Here is a 21,202-nt window from a genome sequence, read left to right on the forward strand (position 1 = left end):
CACTGGTCTCCACTTTGTTATAAAACTGCAGCGATACAGTATCAGATCGGTCCCATCAGCCGCAGCATCAATCACAGACAGATTTCCAATAAAGTAGCGCATCAGTCCGGTCAAAGACTTGTGTGAAGACGGGTCTTTGAGTCCTCACTGATGTCTCCTCTTTCTGGATCCCTCCTTGCTCCTCACAGAAATCCCCAAAGAGGGAAGGAGGAAGGAAAGATACGATGAGAAGGGTTCAAACTAAAAAGATCAATAATTTTACCCGTTATGAGGAAGGAAAAGCAGGTTAGACGAGCTGAATGCTGCGGAAGTGTTACAACAGAATAAAAAAGATTTGGGGACTTTATCTCGTAATTATGAGAGAAGGTTCATCAATCATGGGTAAGACAGTGGCATCGCGGCGCGACTTGATTTAATTATCTGTCCTATACGGACACCTGAATATGATCTTAAATATCAATGTGTTATTTGTTTTTAAACAAAGGGTTTTGGAAAAACAATAAAAGCCTTCACTCTGACCAGATGTACATTTTTACAAGAAACTGGAAGTATATCGCCATGGATACAGTGTCTTGAGCCTTGTTTTTATTAAGCTTTTACTTGTTAACATTTTTGAAAAATGAAGTAACGCTGAATTAGCAATAAGATGTTCCTCTTTTCTATGAACCACTGGATTTACTGAGAATTATCACTGAATGACTGATACTGCAGAAATCTTAAAAATGAAACTGTGAACCATTATTCTGCTCTATTCGTCTATTGTACATTATATTATAAGAGATCTCGTTGGCATTTTCTGATTAACACTAAACACAAAGTGCAGCTGGGGCTGCTGGGAATGTCATTCAGGAATTTTGTAGCTATTTCATCATAAACCAAAGCATTAAATAAATTCAAACAGTCAGCTGATAATAGTTCTGGATGTAAGAGGATCACTGTAATCTTATTTAAATCTTTAAGAGAAACGCACCTTCAGAGGAGACAGAATCATCGTATCATGGCGTCTGTTTGTTAAAGTAATATTCTTGTTTGCTTTAGAAACGACAGCCCGCATTTATCACTCTGACACTTTCATCATCGTCATCATCTCCAGCAGAGATGTGCTGATGTCTGGAGAGCTCATTTTTAATTCTCATAGTTCAGCTTTGGAACAGAATTTTTCTTATTTTTTCCTTCACAGGAAAACGGCAAAAACTAAATCATTGGGTTTCGTGTCCGTTTCCGGCTTTTCACAGGGTCACTGACATTTCTCAAAGCTGATGAAAACACCAAGTGGACGCATCAGAAACAAGACAACAGTCAGACAAATCCAGTCTTCAAGGCATTGTAAAACAATCACCATCATTTATTTACAATATATTAAACTGTAATGCAAAATTTATACCAAGTGGTCAATTTGTTCAATAATGAAAATAAACATGAAGTATTTCCAAAGCTAGCATGAATCATACACATATTTATATATAAATACTGTGTGCAGTCATCAATATCATGTCTGCTCTTTAGTTTCCTCCTGTTGAAGCCAGACACTTTATCAGGGTCAATCAAAAAAACACATTTCCACACTTGTGTCGACTGCATAGAGAATAAAAATGAAGACCCAACTTCTCCCACATTGAACATCGACTAATTTTTTTTTCTCAGCCCCAAATGCCATGTCACGCTCTTTAAATGGCTTTCAATCATATCTTAATGCTACTCAGTAAATACCAGACGGACAACCAAAGGGTGTGATGTAACACTTCAGCAACCATGAAAATGCAGGTTCCTATTTTCTTGCTGTTTAGAGGCATCGCTGGGTTAAAAAATAAAAATAAAAAAACACAAAGAAAACCTGACAGATGAAAAGGCTTCAAAGCTGCTGAACATGATTTCACAGTATCGCTTAGACAGGCTGTAGTATGTCCAGTTAATGAAGATACAGTTAAAGTACCCAATGAGGCTTTAAAGGAGAAGTCAGGTGATATTCTGGATCTTTCTTACTATCATCCAAACCCATGGAAAGACGTGAATCCAAAGGAATCTCAGTTAATTTTAATGGAATCGCTGCGTTCTGCGAATCTGCACCAGAGACCAGGAACAAATCGTCCTGAGAGTCCAACACAGAAGCATCCGTCATTTATGATTCAAGATGAACTATTCAATCTATAATAAGCTGTTTGGATTCTTAATTCTCAGGATGTGCCTTTCACTCTCACCCTGATCTACTGCTTATCTGTAAACTTGGCTAATGTTGTTTTTCTGCTAGCACAAAATGAAGGAAACCAGCTCGCCATTATGGCTGAATAATCATGACACTGAACATGGATAAGTCAGGATGTTTTCTGACTTTGTAAAATGCAACTGTCTTACATGGTAATGTTAGCTTTTCTCTTGTGGTGTGTTCCGATTAAAAGGAGCTATTTGTACGTTTTCTCTGCCACCGAACGTGGTTTCTTGCCGGGAGCAGGTGTTGGTGATCGTATCTTGACAAGAGCTTCAGTCATCGTTGTCTTTATAATACAAGAGGTTATAATACGTCCTCTGAGTAGTGCTACATCTTAAGGGCACATTGACGGCTACAGCGAGAAGCTATAGAAGGTGACGAGACGTGCTAATCTGGGCAAGGGCTAGCTGGTTAGCATGCTAACTTCAATGAAAGAAAAGACGTGAAAGAGAAAAGAGTTAACATTGGTGTTTCCTTCCACCTCTGGACACAGATGTTGGTGAGTAAATAAATGAAGTTTGATGCTGAACTCGCAGCATTTCCTTTAGACTGGTGAGTAAACCGCTGCCAATGCTAACATTTGCTCTGTAGAAACAGCAACACTTACAAATAGCTCCTTTAATCAGTACAAATCATGTGTTGGTTTGAATTTGTTCTTTTGAAATAAGTGATGGACTTATAAATAACTAATAACCAATAATCAACAAGCTAGCTGAGCTGTTGTCATTAATAGCAATAGCATGTTGCCAGTTTGCTAAAAACCTACAGTGACCAGCAATTCAGGGAATTACTGAACTTTTTTTTTTTTTTTTTTTTTAAATCAAACCATATATCTAAGACTAATTTAAGGATTTGCATCCATCAGTGGGAATCAATACTGAGAAAAACCTGATAAATTGACCTTTAAGCTAAGAATATTTTCATCGCAAGAAAACTCATGATTAGCTCGAGTCTTTCCATGTGATTTGTTCACAATAAGAAAAATACAGAAGAACACCAGCTTTTTTCTTTAATGTGCTGGTTGAGGAAACCATATGCTCAGTGAGAAACCAACAAATGACTGGTGCCCAAGGTTAAATAAATTCCCTTTGGAAAAGTAAAGCACATCAAACTTAAAACAAAACACAGATGGCGTGTTTACGACAAGCACAAGGACAGAACCCAAGTCTCTTCATCTCTAATTCCAGCAAGTACGTAGTCAAATCAAGTCAAAATAAAAATAAGACAAGGCATTTCACCGAGGTAAGCTCAAACCTCGTGGAAAGTAATTTGCTTGACAGCAAAACAAATCTATCAAACATTAATAACAAAAAGGGAAAAAAAAGAGCTTCGCTTTCATGGCGGAGCGGTAAGTGATGCAATCCTCTTCCCCTGTAAGGAAGAGATAAATTGCCAGCGAAAGGCAGAAAACTTTTCAGGCAAACAAAAAGCAAGCAGATGATAATGAGAGTATCTTCAGTGTACGGTGCAGCAGTTCATGAAATGCCACAGCTGCAGAGAAGCCAGCTGTAAAGGAGCCCACTTAAGTCAAATGGCACTTATCCCGAAAAGGAAAGAGGAAGCAGAAAAAAAAGCTGGAACTTTTCCCAGGATTCAGCATCAATTGGCAATAAGTAAAACAGTGTGCACACATACTTAGAGCAAAGGCTTTTTTGGCAATACATTGTACTATGGCAATACATATTATTGTGGTGTACTATATGTAAAGAAGAGAGGAAGAGTGACAGAGACAAAGAGAGGGAAGGAAAGAATCTACTATAATTGCAACCTCAAGTTCTTTGGCTCAGTTACAACCATTGCTGGAGTTCAACAGGATGGCTGCTCAAACCAAGCAACTGCTGCTTGCATGCAACCAGCAGAGTGTTGTCGTTAATAGAGATGCTGCTGTGTGTGCAGTGAGGTTAGACTGATGAATGAGGAGTCATAACGACCGTGGAGTTCGTCAAACTGTGAGCGAATCCTGTAAGGATTTCTGAGTGTTAGGAACATCTACAGTATGTGAACGTCTGCATTTCCTTGCAGCTGTGTGTGTGCTTAGGGTGTGTGGTTGTGACCAGCTGATCAACTCTGCATGCAAACTGTCACAGTTGAGTGAGGGTGCGTTTCAGAGGGTGGATGTTGACGACAGCGAGGGACTACGACGTGGTCTCGTCAAGCCTGTCCTCGCCGCCGTCGTCGTCTTTCATTTGGCTTCTGTATCGAGAGTAAGAGCCCTGGGTCGCCCCGCCTTCTTCTTTTTCTTCTTCCTCCTCCTCTTCATCAGATCTACTGAAGTAGTAGTGTCTTCGACCAGGGGGGCTGGAGCGAGAAAAGAACAAGTGGAAGATGATGTTATCCAAAACTGAACAGAAAGTAGTGAAGTGGCTAAGAGAGCTCAATGCACTGCAGTGTAAAAAAAAACAACAAAAACAAAAGCAAATGTGGAAATGACATCATCATCACTTTGACTACATTTGGCAAAAAAAGGGTTCATAAAATTTGTTTTGAGAAAAATATAAAATACTGGCAGTTTTCCTAATGACCTACCCGGTGGGGAAAAGCAACGACAGGAAGAGGTGACGTAACAGAGAAACTATTTAGTCAGATCAAGAAGCTGATGTAGTGCATGAGAACGTACGGTGGCCCTGAGAGCTCAAAACACTGCAGGTTAAGAAAACACAAATAAACAAGTGTGTTGAGCTCTCAGGGCCGCTGTAAGAATGAGACTTCTGCATTGACCTGTAGTTTTGCTGCAGTACATCTTCCAGCCACTGGCAGCAATGAGCGAACTGTGGCTCTGTTGTTACTTCACACTCACCTGACACTGTTTTTCTTGCACCTGGGAGGGTTGCCAAGAAGATCACCTACTTGTTGTATGTGTTCTTGTGTTACAGTATGTTAAGCTCTCCTAACCACCACAGAGTAGCTGTGCGTTTTGCCAGGTTGCGAGGTTAGCGTTTCCGCTAGCATCCAGCGGAAACAAACTCTCACTCAATCATGCATTGTGGGTACCACGGTAACATGCAAAACTGTTTCCTGTTAATATGGTTACGAAGGGATTCAATCGATGTCACTCAAATAAAAAAAATATTGTGATTCCATTCTCAAAATGTTCAAAGAAGAAAACAAGAAACCAACTCAAAAGTGAGACAAATGATTACCAATATCTAAACATGATTAGCGCCATCTTTGTTAACATCATCTCAAATTTTCCTAATGAACTCTGACATGAGAAAAATCTAATCCCATTACCAGTCTACACGCAGCTTGGCCCAGCTCTTTAATTTTATTTAAGAGTCAAACAGCTTAAATATTGCAAACTGGGGGTTAATTACTCTCAGCTGTGCATCTCAGATGAATTTGCTAGTTGGTGTAAATCAATGCTCGGGGTCTAATTATGCCTGCAGTTATGAGGCTGGAAGGAAAAATTTATTATGTTAATTGACTGTTATTTTTACCTTTCTGGCGCCATAAATCAAAACGACATCTTGGGAGTAATTTAAAGCTGAGTTAACATCCACGTTGAGCGTACCTCAGAGCCTCAACAGCATTAAAACCAGTGAAAAGACATCCACAGAGACCGGTCACAACTGTTCAACATCAAACTAAGAACGTGTAGTAATTCACAGCAAGAACTGTTAGCATGCTCAACAGAACAGGTCATCGAGAACGCAGCCAACAAATTAGAACTCCAAACTGTGACGAGCTAATCCCAGTCAGACTGAATGTGCTCATTGATAAGAGTGAAAATGTCTTTGATTGATTAGATCACGTCATGCGTCAAAACCACTCTTAAAGGCAAGTCCTGATCAGGCAACCACCTACTGCCTTCCTCAGTCACTGTCCGGCCGGTACAGGTACTTCATCATCAGGCTGTCCACCTTCTTCTTCCTCTTCTTGTCATCCTTTTTCTTTATGGGCTGGCTCTCGCCCTGTGGCCCAGCTTCTTCTTCCCTCTCGGGGCTGGAAACCTTTCGAGACGGGGCCCTCTTCACGCTGTTGGAGCTTCGGTAGGAGATGGTGGAGGCACCAGAGCTGGAGTCTGACTCCGAATCTGACTCTGAATCTGAAGAAGACGATTCAGACGAAGAGGATTGATCCCTCTTCTTGGACTTTTTCTTGGACTTCTTGGACCTCCTCTTGGAGCTGCTCCTATGACGGCGCTCGTCTCTTGAGCTGTTGGACTCGGAGCTGTGGCTTCTTTTCTTTTTCTTACTCTTGCCTCTGCTCTTGCTGCGATGGCGACTGCTGCAGCTGCTGGCACTGCGGGCCGATCTCATGCAGTCCACAGCGGATGCAGAGCGTCTTAGACTGCTGGCAGAGCGAGTCGTGTCTCCATTCCGGATACTTTTGCTGTCGTCTTCATCATTCTTGGATTTTTCTACATCACCTTCCGAGTCTTCCAAGCTTGTGCGCTTGAACTTGATAGGCTTAAAACTCAGCACCTCATTGATGGCTTTCTCCAGGTCAGGGTCGAGGTAGTTGCGATGGCTTACTGTTTTGATATCTAAATTATCAATGGGGTCATTATCAGCAGCTGACGATCTGTCTTGTGGTGGTGGCATGGACAAACTGCGGCCAATGGACGAGTGAGGGCTGTACGCCGACCTCTCGGTGTAGGCCACACTTCGGGTGTCGTCGATATCAACATCAAACTCGCTCAGGCGGCAGCTGCGTGCCAGAGACATACGGGATTCAGCTCGGCTAACACTTCCGGGACTGCGACCCCCAGACCGTCTGCTAAAACAAGGGCTACTGGGACTGCTGCCGTACGTTGACCACCCACCTCTGCCCTCATCTACGCGTGAGGTGGTCCGACGGTGTCCACGTGGGCTTGACAGACCTAAGCTGATGGTAGATTTGGCATCGTTCTCTGGGCTTAACCCAAGACGTGTGGAGGCCCGGCTTGGTGCGTTGAATGAGATGGTTGATTCTTTGTCAAAGTCCGCCCAGCGACTGTCCATGCCTTTCCTGGCTCGGCTGTTGGCCTCTGAATAGGCCTGGGAGATAACGGATTCTCTGTCCTTTATGTCATCTCCTACCTGGGACTTCCTCCTGGAGCTGACCGAGTAGGTGTCATCTTGAAGATCCAAGCTTTTGGATTTGGCCTTCGAGAAGCATAGAGCATCTTCCGACTCGGCATTCTCCTTGAGGGCACTGAAGAGGGCACTTCCTTTGCCCCCGATGGAATCAAGGTTGGATCGTTTTCTGTAGCTAAGGGAGCTTATCGGTCTGCTCGATTCTATGTCTTTGCCCTCTTTATTTACCTCTTTCCATTCCTTACCCTCTTTCGACTCTTTCCCTTCCTTTGCGTCTACATTTACAGCACATCTAGAAAGAAACAACAACGGAAAGGAGGAAGGAATGAAGACAGTGGGAGAGAAAATGTTAGAGATGAGACATCGGGACAAGAGGAGGTGAGTTAAGGAAGAGAGTGAAGAGAATGAATGAAACTTGACAAATCATAAAAACAGAAATGTGATGAAGAAATGTAAAAGGTGACATTTAACAAAATGGGAGAACAGTAGAGAGCAACTGGAGACAAATGACTCGGGACTAACGAGGGTTTTTCCTGCACTGAAAGGTTAAAGCAAAACAATATTATGACCCACCAAGGACAAATGAAGCATCAAAATGAGTCGAGACTTTGAACGGCATGTTGGCACGAATGTTTGAGTTATAGCTCTTAAAGATAAAATGAATTTTATTTTAGTTGCCAAAAAACTAAATCTAAATACTGTAGATTTGATAAAGGATTTTAATTTGGTAATCCCATTCTCTCTAGATTCTCTACTAGATTCAGATTCAGTGAATTGGTGCTGAACCCCAACACAGAGGAGAAAACATTCCACCACTAAAAAGCTGCAGATATTCCCCAGAAATTGACAGACATGCTTAGAAATAAAGAATTGAAGAAATTTAGAAAGAAGCCAGAGTATGTCCTACATTTGAGAGGTGAAGTTTCTGTTGCGTTTGCATGACTGATAAAATTGGCTTAGTGTAGCCCTAAATCAAACTACAGCTGTGTCCCGTTTCAGGGGCCACATCCTTCGGAGGACGCCGTCTAACGAAGGGATTTAAGGCCCTTGGTTTTAAAAGCTGTACTGTTAGCTGTTGAACTGAGCTAAAACCCAATACTTACATTTAAAAGTGTAACTCAGCTGTTCTGTTGGTGTTGTTTGCTGCCGTATTATTATTTTATTAACGGTGCGCAATGAATCTTGGGATTTGTTGGGCCACGAAGGTTGATCCCACCGAGGGATGTGGCCCCTGAACTGGGACACAGATTATATGTGCTTTCATTGGAACAGAGAGTCTTTTTTATAGTTACATGGGACTTTTATGCAACATCCATATTTTTTCTATCGAGCATAATGTTGAACAAACGTTGTGTATGTTTAACACCGATCCTAAATAATGTCTCCCTGTGAGCATTACAGAATATTTGGGTCGACTGGCTGAAAACTTTTTCCCATGTGAATTTTAAAGTAACTCCATAAACACTTGAGTAGTTTTCCTGTCTTCCCTTTTGTCAGTCTGTTCTTTGCTTCATTACTGAGAGGACTCGTACTCGTGTACCAGTAGAAATGGCAGTTTAAGTCACTTGAACTCAAACGCTACAACTGCGAGGTGCAGTGTCGGCCATCTCTATGAATCAGTCAGTTTCTGCCTATGGGGACATGCTGCTAAGAGACATTTAAAAACTCCAGAAGTTTTTAAAGTTGGAAGTGGCTCAGCTGAGGGAGGGAAGTTAAATCTTCTGGTAAGGAGACAAATCTGGGGCAATTGAAGCTGTCAGCTTGCAGACACATCCATTAATCTCAGCGAGTGGCTCAGGTAGACTATGCCAGCTGGCCATTGGGCACGTCGATAAATCTACCACTGAGGTGGTTTGTTTTTAGAAGAAATAAAAAACCCTCTTCATTGAGCAGGTGACAATGAAGACAAAGCAGCTTGAAAAATACATTTAAGCAATAGCGGTCCTGTCATTTCAGCCAAAGTACTCCACTCAGATTGCTTTATTTCCTCTGGGTCTGATCACATAAACCGTATCATCCAGTCAGACCGAGTGTGAAAGCATATAAATGTTTGGGTCGACTGCTTACTATCAGCTGCTGAAATGGTTCTTATAGCAGCTGCCTTTGTACTGACCTGGAGCTCTTGAGACTGCCGTCATCCGAGAGGTTCTTTGCAGAACCTTTGCTTTTGGACAACCAGGACTTCACCCCATCCACACGATCCTCCACCTCAGAGTCCGTGTCTGAATCCCCCTGACTGGTGAGCAGCCAGAGAAAGGAAGAGAAATCAGAGGAAGCAAAGGAAAGACAGAAGTCAGTAACGGCGAATCAGAGAGGAGAGAATAAGGTAAAAGAAATGTTAGTGTCAAAGGAAGGTCAGCGCTGGTAGAGAGGTTGCTGTACTCCTCTGTGGCTGTGGAGCCAGAGAAAGAAGACCAGGCTTTGTATGTGTTAGTGTGGCAGCAAAGGAGGACCGTGGCCTTTATTCTGGATAAAAGAAAGCACATGCAGTCAGCTCAAACAGCCTCTGTAAACACCCAAACATGCCCACGACAGGCTGGATAGATATAAAACACCACTCGGCAGCTCCTCACGGTTGTCAAGGTTAGATGAGTGACATCGTGGTCCTGCAGTCATGAGGCATCCAACAAGCGTCTTACCTTCACTCCTCCCCAGCGACTTCAGAGACGTAGTTGCCCCATAACAGTTTAAAAAAACCCAAATCCCTCATGTTGCCGTGAAGGAGTACTGCAGAGGGGGGGTTGGATCCTGGAGATATTAAGATCCACAATCACTGGATCCTACACTTCCTCAAATGCAACTTGATAGAGGTTTCTTTGCTCTTGGTCAATCTCTGCAACTGTTGTCTCTGACTGACTCATCATCACCTGTCACATGTCTGCCCAACACTCCTGCACACATTTAAAATAAAGACAAATAAAGTATTTTTTTATGGCACAATAGGCAGCTGCATGGAATATGATAAACTGCCTCTTGTGATGTCACTTGAGTCAGCGTCAGAGGTGTAGAATTAGAAAGAAGTGAGAGACCTCTGTGGTTTTCTGCTTGAGGCTAGCTGCTCAGAGCTACATTAGCTACAACTAGCATAACACAACAGAATCTGCAAATGAATTTTTATATGGTCAAGTTGCATTGTGGGTAATGTTATCACCAGGTATTGACAAGGAAGAAAAATAAATGCAATTTATCAGAGCAAGTGATTCACTCAGAGAAATTAAACTTGTCTTGCTCTGGACATTGTACAGTTGGTTTTATGGTGTAGTGGATTGGAAACTGACTGTGACAGGTGACAGGTGACAGGTGACAGGTGTTTCCCTTTAACTGCATTGTCGGAGAGCACAGAAGATCTCTTGCATACTGTCTCACTTAGTTCAGTTTATCATATGTTTTCTGTTTGTGTACCAGTGTAACATTCCTGCATAAACCTGATGAAGATTAGACTGAACCTTCACCGTGTTTGCAAATGTTCACTTTGTTTGTTGTCAGATGAATAAATGACTCCATAACTTATCATAAAAGATGGCGACGATTATGAAAACAACACACACCTGTGTTAAAAAAAAAAGAATAAAGAACGGCACAGCCGCACTTTCTTTTAACTGCACAGCAGAGTGGCAGAAAATTTCATCATCAGGCCTGTGCGTACACACACACACACACACACACACACACACACACACACACACACACACACACACACACACACACACACACACACACACAGTCGTATGCATACACTCATAATTTCAGTTCTTGACAGAATGATTTGGTACACAGCTGGGCACTGCACTGTTTTTCCTCTCAATTATCATTACACGTTCACAAACCACTGCGAGCCACGGAGTAAAATAGAGGGGCTTGTCATAAAATTTGACACGGATGAAAAGAGCACAACACTCATTAAGTGCCGTCAGAGCCCAGCGCTTGTGTGGCGCTGTGAAATTAAGTTGTTACAGCTTAATAGTCGTACAGAGACATCAGAGGGGTGGCTCGCCATCTCTGTTTCATCTCCATCTGTTTCAGAAAGACTCCCATCTTTTCGACGAAGAGAGGAAAAAACATTCTTTCTCTCGCAGAGCTCAGAACGACCCTGCACCACCTATAATTAAAATCATTAGCAGTCGGAGAGAAAGCTCCCTGGATTTCAAAGGGGAGAATCTATACAATGACTCGCCCAGTGAAATCCAAATGCAAATGCCTGCGAGCTTTTCTAGAATACAATAACCTTGGGTGGTAATGCTGGGGCTGCATTCACACCAAAGACAAGAGGAGAGAGACGGGCCAGAGGAGGGGGCAATGGGCTCTTAAGCTCTAATTAACTTTGCAGTACATGCCTCAACTATTAGACAATCTGGGGATTTGCTGCTGCCCACTGTTATGATGACAGAGCAGCCAAGTGCCTCTGTCTTTGGCACTGCAGACTTGTCAGAAAAGACTGGGCAAACATCACTCACTGAGGGGGGAGGATGCTCATGGGGGGAAGTGGGAGACATGTTTCTTTATCTAATGTTTCACATTAGATCTACTTGTTTGTTTCAGCGACTCAATTTTTCCCTACAGTAGGCCTGGGTCAATAATTATATAGATGCATTTTGTGTTTCAGTTGTTTTTTTTTTTTTAATAATACATAATATTTTTTTCAATATATAACTATGTTAATGTATTTTAAATGTCATGTTTAAGCGATGCTGCCACTAAACAGTAGTTCAATGTCCAGTAATTTAAAGCAGTGAAATGAGGGTCAGACTCGGCAGCAGGGCAGACTGTGCAAAAACATTCAATATTATGATATAATGAATAATATTGCATATGGCGGAAAATATCGCCATATGCAATATTATCAAATATCGACCTAAGCATACCGTGCAGCCTAGAATTACCGTTTAGCTTGTGGCACCGCAGCATGATGTTTCATTCAGAACGTATTTGCTCTTGTGAATTAGTAAAAGGTAATTGTTAGGACAAAGATTTATTATTCAAGCACTACTCTGGTCATTGTAATGTCTTTATAGCATCTTTGAGATTAAACCTGAGACGGATCTGTGGAAAAATATTCACGAAGACATGAGGGGATTATCTAATTACTCCAGCACTTGTTACTCCAACACATCCTGGTATTTTATTGCTTCCTTCCACTTAACACGTTTTTTTTTAATGAATGAATTTGTAAAGGTTTGTTCAAAACTTTTCAAAACTTTTTTCATCAAAAGAAATTAATAATATGTGTAAGAACAGCCGCGGTGTCTTTTCCATGCCGCCACTGGGGGGCGCCAAAGTCTGAAATGTTCTATAAATTCTACCCACAGGAGCGTAATGGATTTGTGAAGTCGGTAAGTACAACAGGCAAAATCCAAATAATAATCAGTTTTTAAAAGTGTTCCTGTACGCCAATTAGTATAATAATATCATATCAATATTGCATATCAATCTAATATATGATGTAATCGAGGGAATAGACTAAATGTTGCTCTCGTCCTCCAGCTGAAAAACTTTTTATGTATTATTCTCCAAGACTCTTATCCGTGTACTATTCCATGATGCATTCAGAGCACAGGGAGACCTATCAGGTCTACAGCCAAAACCAAAATGGCAGGTTCTATGTAACTGAGCACCCTCATACAGGGTGTCATCTACAATTTATGTCCCTGGCCACTATACCATTAGTTAAGCCCTGCTGAAAGCCTTGGGGAAGCAAACAAACATAGTGCTGAGGAGACATTAATTGTCTGTGACATTCTGCCGCCATTGGTTGTACATCTCTGTTACACACTATTACATTCATCATTAGCTTCTATGGATCGTCCTGCTGCGTTCTACTCGGCTTTGCTCCTCTGTGTCCCTGGGTCTTATAGACGCCGCTGTTTACGTCTTCGATATATGAAGCTGTCGGCCCCGTGAAGTCCCTGTGGCTCTGGAGCACAGACAGGCATATGCATCCTCTCAGAGAGCATCAGGAGAGCACAGAGTAACGTGAAGAGGTAACACTGTTTATCTGTGCTGCAGTGAGTCCATTGTGATATGAATTGCACACATTCAAATAATCATTTCTCAGCTAAACTAGAAGCCAACGAGGCCAAAGTGATATTTTGTGTTACAGCGTAGACCGGGCGGGGACTGAGGTATGACTGTTCCCTGGCGTGTCAGATTGGTTTTAGGGGTGTATTACTACCTCAGAAACCCACTGGATATGTAACTGACTTTGCTGATCATTAGCAATACTAGACTAGCCACTAGCCTATCTGCGCTAGCTCAAAAACACACTTGATGACATGGCTCTTGATTTTAATGATGGAGAAGGTTACAGGTTTAGAGCAGAGCAACGTTTTCTTGATACTGGAGAGTTTTGTTGGATTAGGTGTTCTGATGTGAATAATGTTTATGGTAAATATGTTTTGTAGACACATCAAATTAAATCGAATACAACCGACTAGTTACTAAGATTTCTATGTTTGCAAACTCACCTTGATGAAATCAATAAATATTTCTATTAATAATAATTAGTCGCATGTAAAAACAAAATTTACAGCTTAATACTTTTACATAACCTCGTGCTTTATCTTCCAGTAGCTGCAGTGCTGGAACACTCATTAATGTGTAAATGCATTAGATATACGTCTGTCTGTATTTAAAGTATGAATGTATGGATTTTAGAACAGCTTAATACAAATGGAATTACACTGTATTAGATTAGGTTTTTTTTATTCAAATGTGGCCGTGCTAATAGCTCATTATAAAAGCCCACTCTGTGCAGCTTTCTCACCATTAGAAAACCAAACACTGACTGGAGCCAGAGGTTAACAGTGTTAACAGTGTTAACCTCTGGCTCCAGTCTCCGTCTCATGTGTGCTACTTGTCTTGTGAGCACAACGGCTTTTTGTAAGACATTTGAGGATTCTGCATTATTAAGCAAGTGCAAGTCAAAGATTGATGTGGAACACGCCCCCCCCCTTCTCCCTCGTCAGGAGGGCAGTCACTGCCAAGCCACAGTCACACATCGAGCCCTGGAGCAGGGCGATCAAAAATTAAAAACGCCCGGGGAGCGAGAGGCTGACGGGTCGGCTGCTGTTCAAACATAACACAGCAGCGTCCGACACGACGCCCTCAGACCGAGGCGAGGCGGTAAACACAGCTGGATCAGCCCCTCGGCGACACAAAGGGGGAACTGTGAGGAAGATCCAACCTTGCTTCGCAAAGTGGTTAACCATACGGGGAATCTGGGGAGGGAGGCTGGTTTCATGCTGGGGCTCAAGTAACATATTGTCAGTGGCATTCATGCATCTCAGCATGTGACGGCATGCAGTGAAGAGTGGAGCAAACTGGGGTTATGATTGAGCACTGTTGATGATGCATTATCCTGGAGTCTTCTCAAATCAAATCCCTCTTGGATTTACTGTATCTCTGCCTCTTCCACGAGGCGTTCCCTCCTGTTGTGTGGATCTGGAACTGAGCCGTCGCTCTTAAGACGCTGAGGGCCTGACAATAGTCGAGAATTATCACAGGAATCAGAAAAATCCCCAAACAACTAAATTGGCTCAGAATGCAAGATGCATCTTTTCTATTTCTTTATGTCAGATGGATTTTTTTCCCTTTAAATGTGAGCTCTTTTCTTCAGTGTGACAGCCAGAAGTGATGGACTAACTGGACTGAAACTAAACCCTGAGAAAAACTCTGGGTTTCTCTTTCTGCACTATCAAACTCTCCACTAAATGTTCAAAGACTGTAGAATGCTGCATCATCTCCAGTGGTGAAATACAGCAACAAAAAAAAAAGACCAGGGGTTCAAGTTCCTCACGTTCTGTTCTTCCTTTTCTGATACTTTGTCACCATGTCTTGCAAACTGGTGATGATGATGATGATGATTGGTGGAGGGACAGAGAAGAAAAGCAAACAAAAAAAAAACAAAAACCAAAAGACAACACAAAATAAGAATCAAGTCAAAAATAAAACATCAAAGATGCTTAAAAATATCTGAATAATTATGGATGCTGCAGCAGATGCTGTGATGATGCACTTTTGTTCAGTCTTTTGGCAAACTCACTGTACGCATCACGTTTTGACTCAGCATGCCACCTCATCCTGATCTCGCATCTTGCATACAGAGCGCCTCACAGAATATTCTCATGACTCACAGTTGTTTACTGCTGCTGTGGAGAGGAGAACTCTCACTCTTTGCGGGACTGTATTGTAGTTAGTAAGGCTCAGCGTCCATCACGGAGAGTGATTATGTTTTCTTACAAGGAGCCTGGAGCTGGGTGTGAATAAGACAGTCTGACTGAGTCGTTCAGTTAAACCAGATATTAGCTGGGATAACTCCTGTCTGTATGAGGGGAGTCTTGATCTTGAGCAGTAACTGTGTTAAAGCTCCATATTTTCCTCTTCTTCTGTGTTTTATTTGAACCAAAAACCATCTCAATGTAGTTTTACATCTCCTCTCTCAGGCTTCTCTCTGGAGCTCTAGTAACAACAGGTCGGTGAGCCAATCAGAAGAGAGGAGACTTCTGATTGGCTGACTGTTTTCTAAGTGATCCCTTAAGAATATAACATATTTCAGGTAAAAACCAAATCCTGCAAAAGTTGGGTCCAGGTGGGCGGGGCTTGGTGACTGCTTTGTTGTGACATCACAAAGTTACAGGAAATCCTGACGGCTGGTTTTAAGGCTCAGTTTCTGAATACAGGCTGTGTGCATTTCTCTGTGGACTGAGGCTTTGATACTTTCACAGTATTAATATAGAAGCTAGACCTGATCTATAATCACACTACACATGGACACAGACCTTTACACTGGATGAAACCTTTAAAGGTACAACAAGAGAAATAAATGACCAGAAAAAATAATATCTGCAGGGCTTTGATTGGATTGTTGAAATGGCATTATGATAACAACAGAAAAGAACAACAGAAAAGAAATAAACTTAACTTAAATGAGCAGTTCAATATTTTGGTAAATAAAACGTATTTGCTTTATATGTAGAAATCAACCCCATGTCAGTACAGAGCTGAAGTCAAGACGTGGTTTGCCCAGTTTAGCATAAAAACTAAAAGGAAGCAGGGAGAAACATCGAGGCTGGCTCTGACTGAAGTTCAAAAACACACCTACCTAACACATCAAAAGCTCACTAATTAACATCCATCTTCATTGTTTGATCCACACACAAAGAAAAATGTAAAAATTTGGCGCCTAGCACTGAGCAATGTCTACGAGTGTGGGCTGGACAGGACAGATACGGTCCAGGTTCTGGTCTCTGTGTGCCTGGCTGCTGTTCTTTAGAGAACAGAGTGAAGTAGAAAGACAGCTACGCATCAGACGCACTAGATAAAGTCAGGTCTGTTTATCTTTAACAGTCTCAAAGTCTGAGCAAGAAACAAACTGAAACCAATTCCTCAAATCATCAGCTACAAACATGCACAAAAGTGGTGAGACTGTTTGACTCATCACGTTCAGATGGCACCAGGGACCTGGTCACCTGAGAAGGTAGGCAGTCATACATCCTACAAGAAGCTGTGGAGGACGACATATATGAAAGAATAATATTTGAGCAGTATCCGGACTACACTATTAAGACTAGACTAGAAAATCCTTTCTTGACCTCGGGAACCAACTATCTTAAATTTAGGGAACACAACATGGTCTTCATCAGCAGGTCACAGTTTTATCACAATGACAACTGAGAGTGTTGATGAAATTTGGTTAAAAGTGAACCGAGAGTCAAGTTTAACCATGATATTGTTTGCTAAAAGTATCAGCTGACAGTTTAACCCATTTTAATGATGAATGAGTAAAGACCAACCACCGACAAAGACGGCGATCTGCTGCAGAAAGTTCTGGAAAAAGCTTGGGAGTGGATAGATAATAAGATAATTATTATTCTAGTCCAGTTCAAACCACAGTTACTTTCAGCCTCCACCTGTTTTGGCTGCTAAGTCCTCGACCTTCTGGAACTTCAAGAAGCTTCAAACCTACAGGTTTGTTTTTTCGTACCTGTTGATGAGGTCTTCATTGTCGTCACTCTCCATCTCATCCTCTATGGCCGCCTGGAGGTCTCCGATCCTTTTGAAGGCCAGCTTGAGGTCTGCCTGCAGGCTCTGATTAGCAGCCTCTAAGCTTTCAATGTCCATTTCCTGACAATGACACGAGAGAGAGAATGAACTTTTCAGCCAACCAGCACCCAAGGTCGACGATGGTGAAAGCGTCATTGGTAATTCTTTGTTAGATGTCTCATGGTTACCAGCTCGTGTTTCTTGCGGCTGGCCTCGGCTTCCTTTTTGGCCAGTTCTCCCATCTCCTCTTTGACGTCGCGGATCTGTCTCTGCATACGCTTGTTCTGCTCCTTCTCTCGGTTCTCGCTGCTGCTGCGCTGATCTCGCTCCTCCATCAGCTTCTCCACGTTCTCCTTGAGACGAGCTACGAGGCTCTGCAACGAGAGAAGATTCAACATCGCAGGCAAGACTGGAAACACATACACTCAGTAAGCACTTTATTAGGAACAGAGGACAAAGTTAATTACTGATGAGTTTATTTGTATCAATAATGCAGTGGACTTTCCTCATATGTACTTTATTGTTCAGCCGTGTTTAAGCAGATGACTATGAGGCTTTGAAATCTGCAGCGAGTCTTTATTCAGTCTGCCAGCAGAACACTTTTATCAGTGAGTTAGCTCCTGCATTAGCCACTCTGTCCACATTTCACATAGTGAGTGGGTGTTGTACTCTGCCTCCTCCTCACATCTGTATTGATTGAGCGCTGCTACCTCCAGCTTTGATGAGTTGTACTACTCAGGCAACCTGAAATATTCACTCACTGCAGTTTTAATGCCGGCGAGAAGCAATAAAAAGCAAACCAACAGCTAGAATGAGACGAACCCTTCGTCGTGTGTGTGCATTTCCCAAACTCTGCACATTTCAAAACAAGCTAGAAATCCACCTATGTTTTAAAATAAAATACATTCAATAAGTGAATGTATTTCTTTTGATTGTGGAGGACAAAGAGCAGACAACATGTGCCTGGTGCTGAGCAGTAATTACTAAACTGAACCAGCAAAAAGTGAGCAGAGGGTCATTTTAGCAGGGAGAGAGGATCAGTCTCTCACTGGGAGTATAGAGACGTGACGGCAACCTTTATCGTTCACGTGTGCTTTTTTTTTTGTTTCAGGTGAAATCTGAAAGTAATTTGAAAAAGACAGAATAACAAATGCTACTGTAAAGCGAGAGTAACACAAGCTAGAAGACAGAGCTGAGCAGCAGTGGTTCTGTCTAAGCTACATGTTCATCATGACCTTTCTCGCTCTCTGCAGTCGTGCTCTGACCCCACGCTTTCACATGCTGGAGCTTTCTTTTCCCAGACGCACCACCAGCACCCCTCCACCTCTCTTTAGCTCTCACCTCCAGGCGTTTGACCTGGGTCTTCTCAAACTCCAGCTTGGTCTCCATCTCGCGGATCTTGGCCTCCTGCCGGCTGACGAGGGACTTCTCCACCATGGACTGCTCCTGGAACTCCAGCTGGCTCTGGAGGGCTTGCAGCTAAGACACACACATGCACATGTTTATGTTAATATCCTCGTGAGTGCCACTCACTGGCCAGAATAAAAGAAACATTTCATTGTTATGCAGACAACACTCAACTCTGTATAGCTGTAGATCCTTATGACTTTAGCTCCCTGTATTTCTGTAAAGCAACATTATGCAGCTGTTTTACTTCTAAGGTCCATATTGTATAAAGGTAGATTTTCATTTCTTTCCTTGCCTTCCTCTTTTTTGGTTTTTAATAGCACAAATATATCTTCTTATGGATCAACACTTTAAATAAAATACAGGAAAAGTGTAAAATATGAGACTATTTTACTACTTTAAGAAGCAATTTGTACGTTTTCTCTGCCGCCAAATGTGGTTTCGGTGATTGACACTCGACAAGAGATTGAGTCGTTACATTTATAAGACAAGCGGTTCTGATACGTCCTCTGAGCAGTGCTATGTCTTAGGCGCAGATTGGAGGCTACAGTGAGTCGCTATGGTTACGATACAAGTGACGAGACGGGTCGGAGCTAGCTAGACATGATGGAGACTAGAGCTAACGTTGGCGTTGCTTCCCACCAGTAATTAAATGAATTAAACTTGATGCTTGCAACGTTTTTATTCTTGACTGGTACGTAAACAGCTGTTAACGCTAACATTAGCTATGTAGCAATAGCAAAACTTACAAATAGCTCCTTTAAATTAGCAGCTTCAGAATCACGTTGACGGTACACCGACTTGTGAGGGAGGGTGAATGGGGCGTCTTTCATACACACCACTGTTCTTGCTCTAGGTAACTTGGGTACAATCTCCCCATCGACTGTCGGTCTTCAGCTAGCTACAGGAAGAAGCTAGCTTGGTATTCTCAGGTACAGACATTATGGCAGAGGTGACGAGATTGGCTCCTAGCATTTACATTTCAAATCACTGTCCAAGCCTTGATGTGACTGGCTTTAGAGAAGTTGCAGAGATTACAGAGGTGAATGGGTCATAGTAAGACAACATGTCCCTTGTATAGGTCGGGGGGGGGAGCCAATCGGGGTCTAATCTCTCTCTTGAATGGATTTGATTTGTCAGGTACAGCTGCGTCTGATAGAAAAAAATATTCATGCAGCAGCAGCAGTCATTACAAGGATGACAGCGCTAGCATGTTCAGCTTTATTGCTTGTCTGACTGGTGAAGCCAAGTTGGCCATCTTTGTCACACATTGCCAGCGCCAGTCTTTTGCTTGAATGACACATCAATTACATCAAGGCTTGTATTTGTCAAGAGACCGATGCAGAGGCAGAAGGAACAGGCTGCGGCGGCAGTGGCAGCGCTGCACGTTCATGCAAGTTTCTAAATGAGATTCTCCAGCGGACACTGCAGCGGAGAGAAAAACTCTAGAAACTCCTCAGTGTGAGAGAGAAACTGTCACAGTCGTCATGCTTTTACCATTTCTAATCCAAACTCTATAGGAAACAATAACTGATCTAATTATAGATCAATTTGCACAAACCCCAGGAAAAAATGCCCATCTCAATTACCCAGAGGCAAAAGTGTTCAGATTGTTACAGTCGGTTCAAAGCCCCAAAATATTTAGTTTATAATCATAAAAACAAAGAAAAGTAACAAATCCTCATATTTAAGAAGCTAAAAACAGTAAATGATTGTTTTTCTTGCTTGAAAAGTGACACAAAGAAATTGTTACTGTTCTTGAACCTTTTTGAAATTACTAGTTCTGATAACAATAACAAACTGAAAGCTAGTTCGCACGCGGATGGACGACTGTTGCGTCTTTAAGGAAAATTTGCACATGAACATCTCTCTTAAAATACCGAAACAGTCGCTCCTGCCTAGCTTTTGTGAGGTCACGGTGACCTTGACCTTTGACCAAGTTCAAATCAGTTAAACTTAAAAAAAAAGGATTGATAGGATTTTGTCCCTGATCACTTACACTGGAAAAGCCTTATGAAAGGTTATCTTCAAGACCAGTAAGAACAGGAGGGATGATTACAGCAACAAAAGACTCTATTGATATTTATATCGGTACAGGACTATTGTTTTAAGACAGACTTGAAAAGCTGTAATCGTATCCTTTGAGGTTGACGTCTCTAAAATCCTCTTCTCTCTCACATTTTAACTGAACAAACTAATAAACAGTGTTTTCTTATTGCATCCTGTGTGAACTGACTTCAGGGCTCGAACGACCCCGTCTGTATCCACGCTAAGAGCAGAAAAGCCGACATCTACCTTCTCCTGAACCTCCTGCTTCTCCTTGAGGGCCTCCTCCAGCTGGGCTTGCAGGTCACTGATCTGGGCCAGGTTCTGGGCTGACTGAAGTCAACAAACACACAGGAGGAAAAAGCAAAGTCAGCGAGCAACATGATGCTGTATGTGCACATTAAACATGTATTTCCTTCTATTCTATCTGATGGAGGAACGGCTCAGGACGACCGCAGACTGAAGCTGAAGTCCTGAAAACAAAATC

At 42.2% G+C, this 21,202-nt stretch overlaps 1 protein-coding gene across 10 annotated transcripts in view; it reads right to left on the minus strand.

Annotated features, from left to right (window-relative positions):
* Window positions 1–1,310: 1,310 nt before the first annotated feature.
* Window positions 1,311–21,202, minus strand: part of myo18ab (myosin XVIIIA b) — a 107,369-nt gene continuing 87,477 nt past the window's right edge. For 4 of the 10 annotated variants that reach the window (XM_056374948.1, XM_056374950.1, XM_056374951.1 and 1 more), the window contains 8 exons: window positions 20,965–21,048; window positions 18,604–18,741; window positions 17,451–17,636; window positions 17,204–17,343; window positions 15,017–15,061; window positions 9,338–9,460; window positions 6,011–7,516; window positions 4,365–4,504 (listed from right to left, as the gene is read on the minus strand). In XM_056374948.1, the coding sequence (XP_056230923.1) occupies window positions 6,019–7,516; window positions 9,338–9,460; window positions 15,017–15,061; window positions 17,204–17,343; window positions 17,451–17,636; window positions 18,604–18,741; window positions 20,965–21,048 (2,214 nt within the window). In that variant the 3' untranslated portion in view covers window positions 4,365–4,504; window positions 6,011–6,018. Of the gene's footprint in view, window positions 4,505–6,006; window positions 7,517–9,337; window positions 9,461–15,016; window positions 15,062–17,203; window positions 17,344–17,450; window positions 17,637–18,603; window positions 18,742–20,964; window positions 21,049–21,202 lie in introns of all 10 variants that reach the window. The other 6 variants (XM_056374956.1, XM_056374949.1, XM_056374946.1 and 3 more) reach the window with 5 other exon arrangements.

Source organism: Seriola aureovittata, chromosome 4 (assembly GCF_021018895.1).
Source record: "Seriola aureovittata isolate HTS-2021-v1 ecotype China chromosome 4, ASM2101889v1, whole genome shotgun sequence".
Taxonomy (NCBI): domain Eukaryota; kingdom Metazoa; phylum Chordata; class Actinopteri; order Carangiformes; family Carangidae; genus Seriola; species Seriola aureovittata.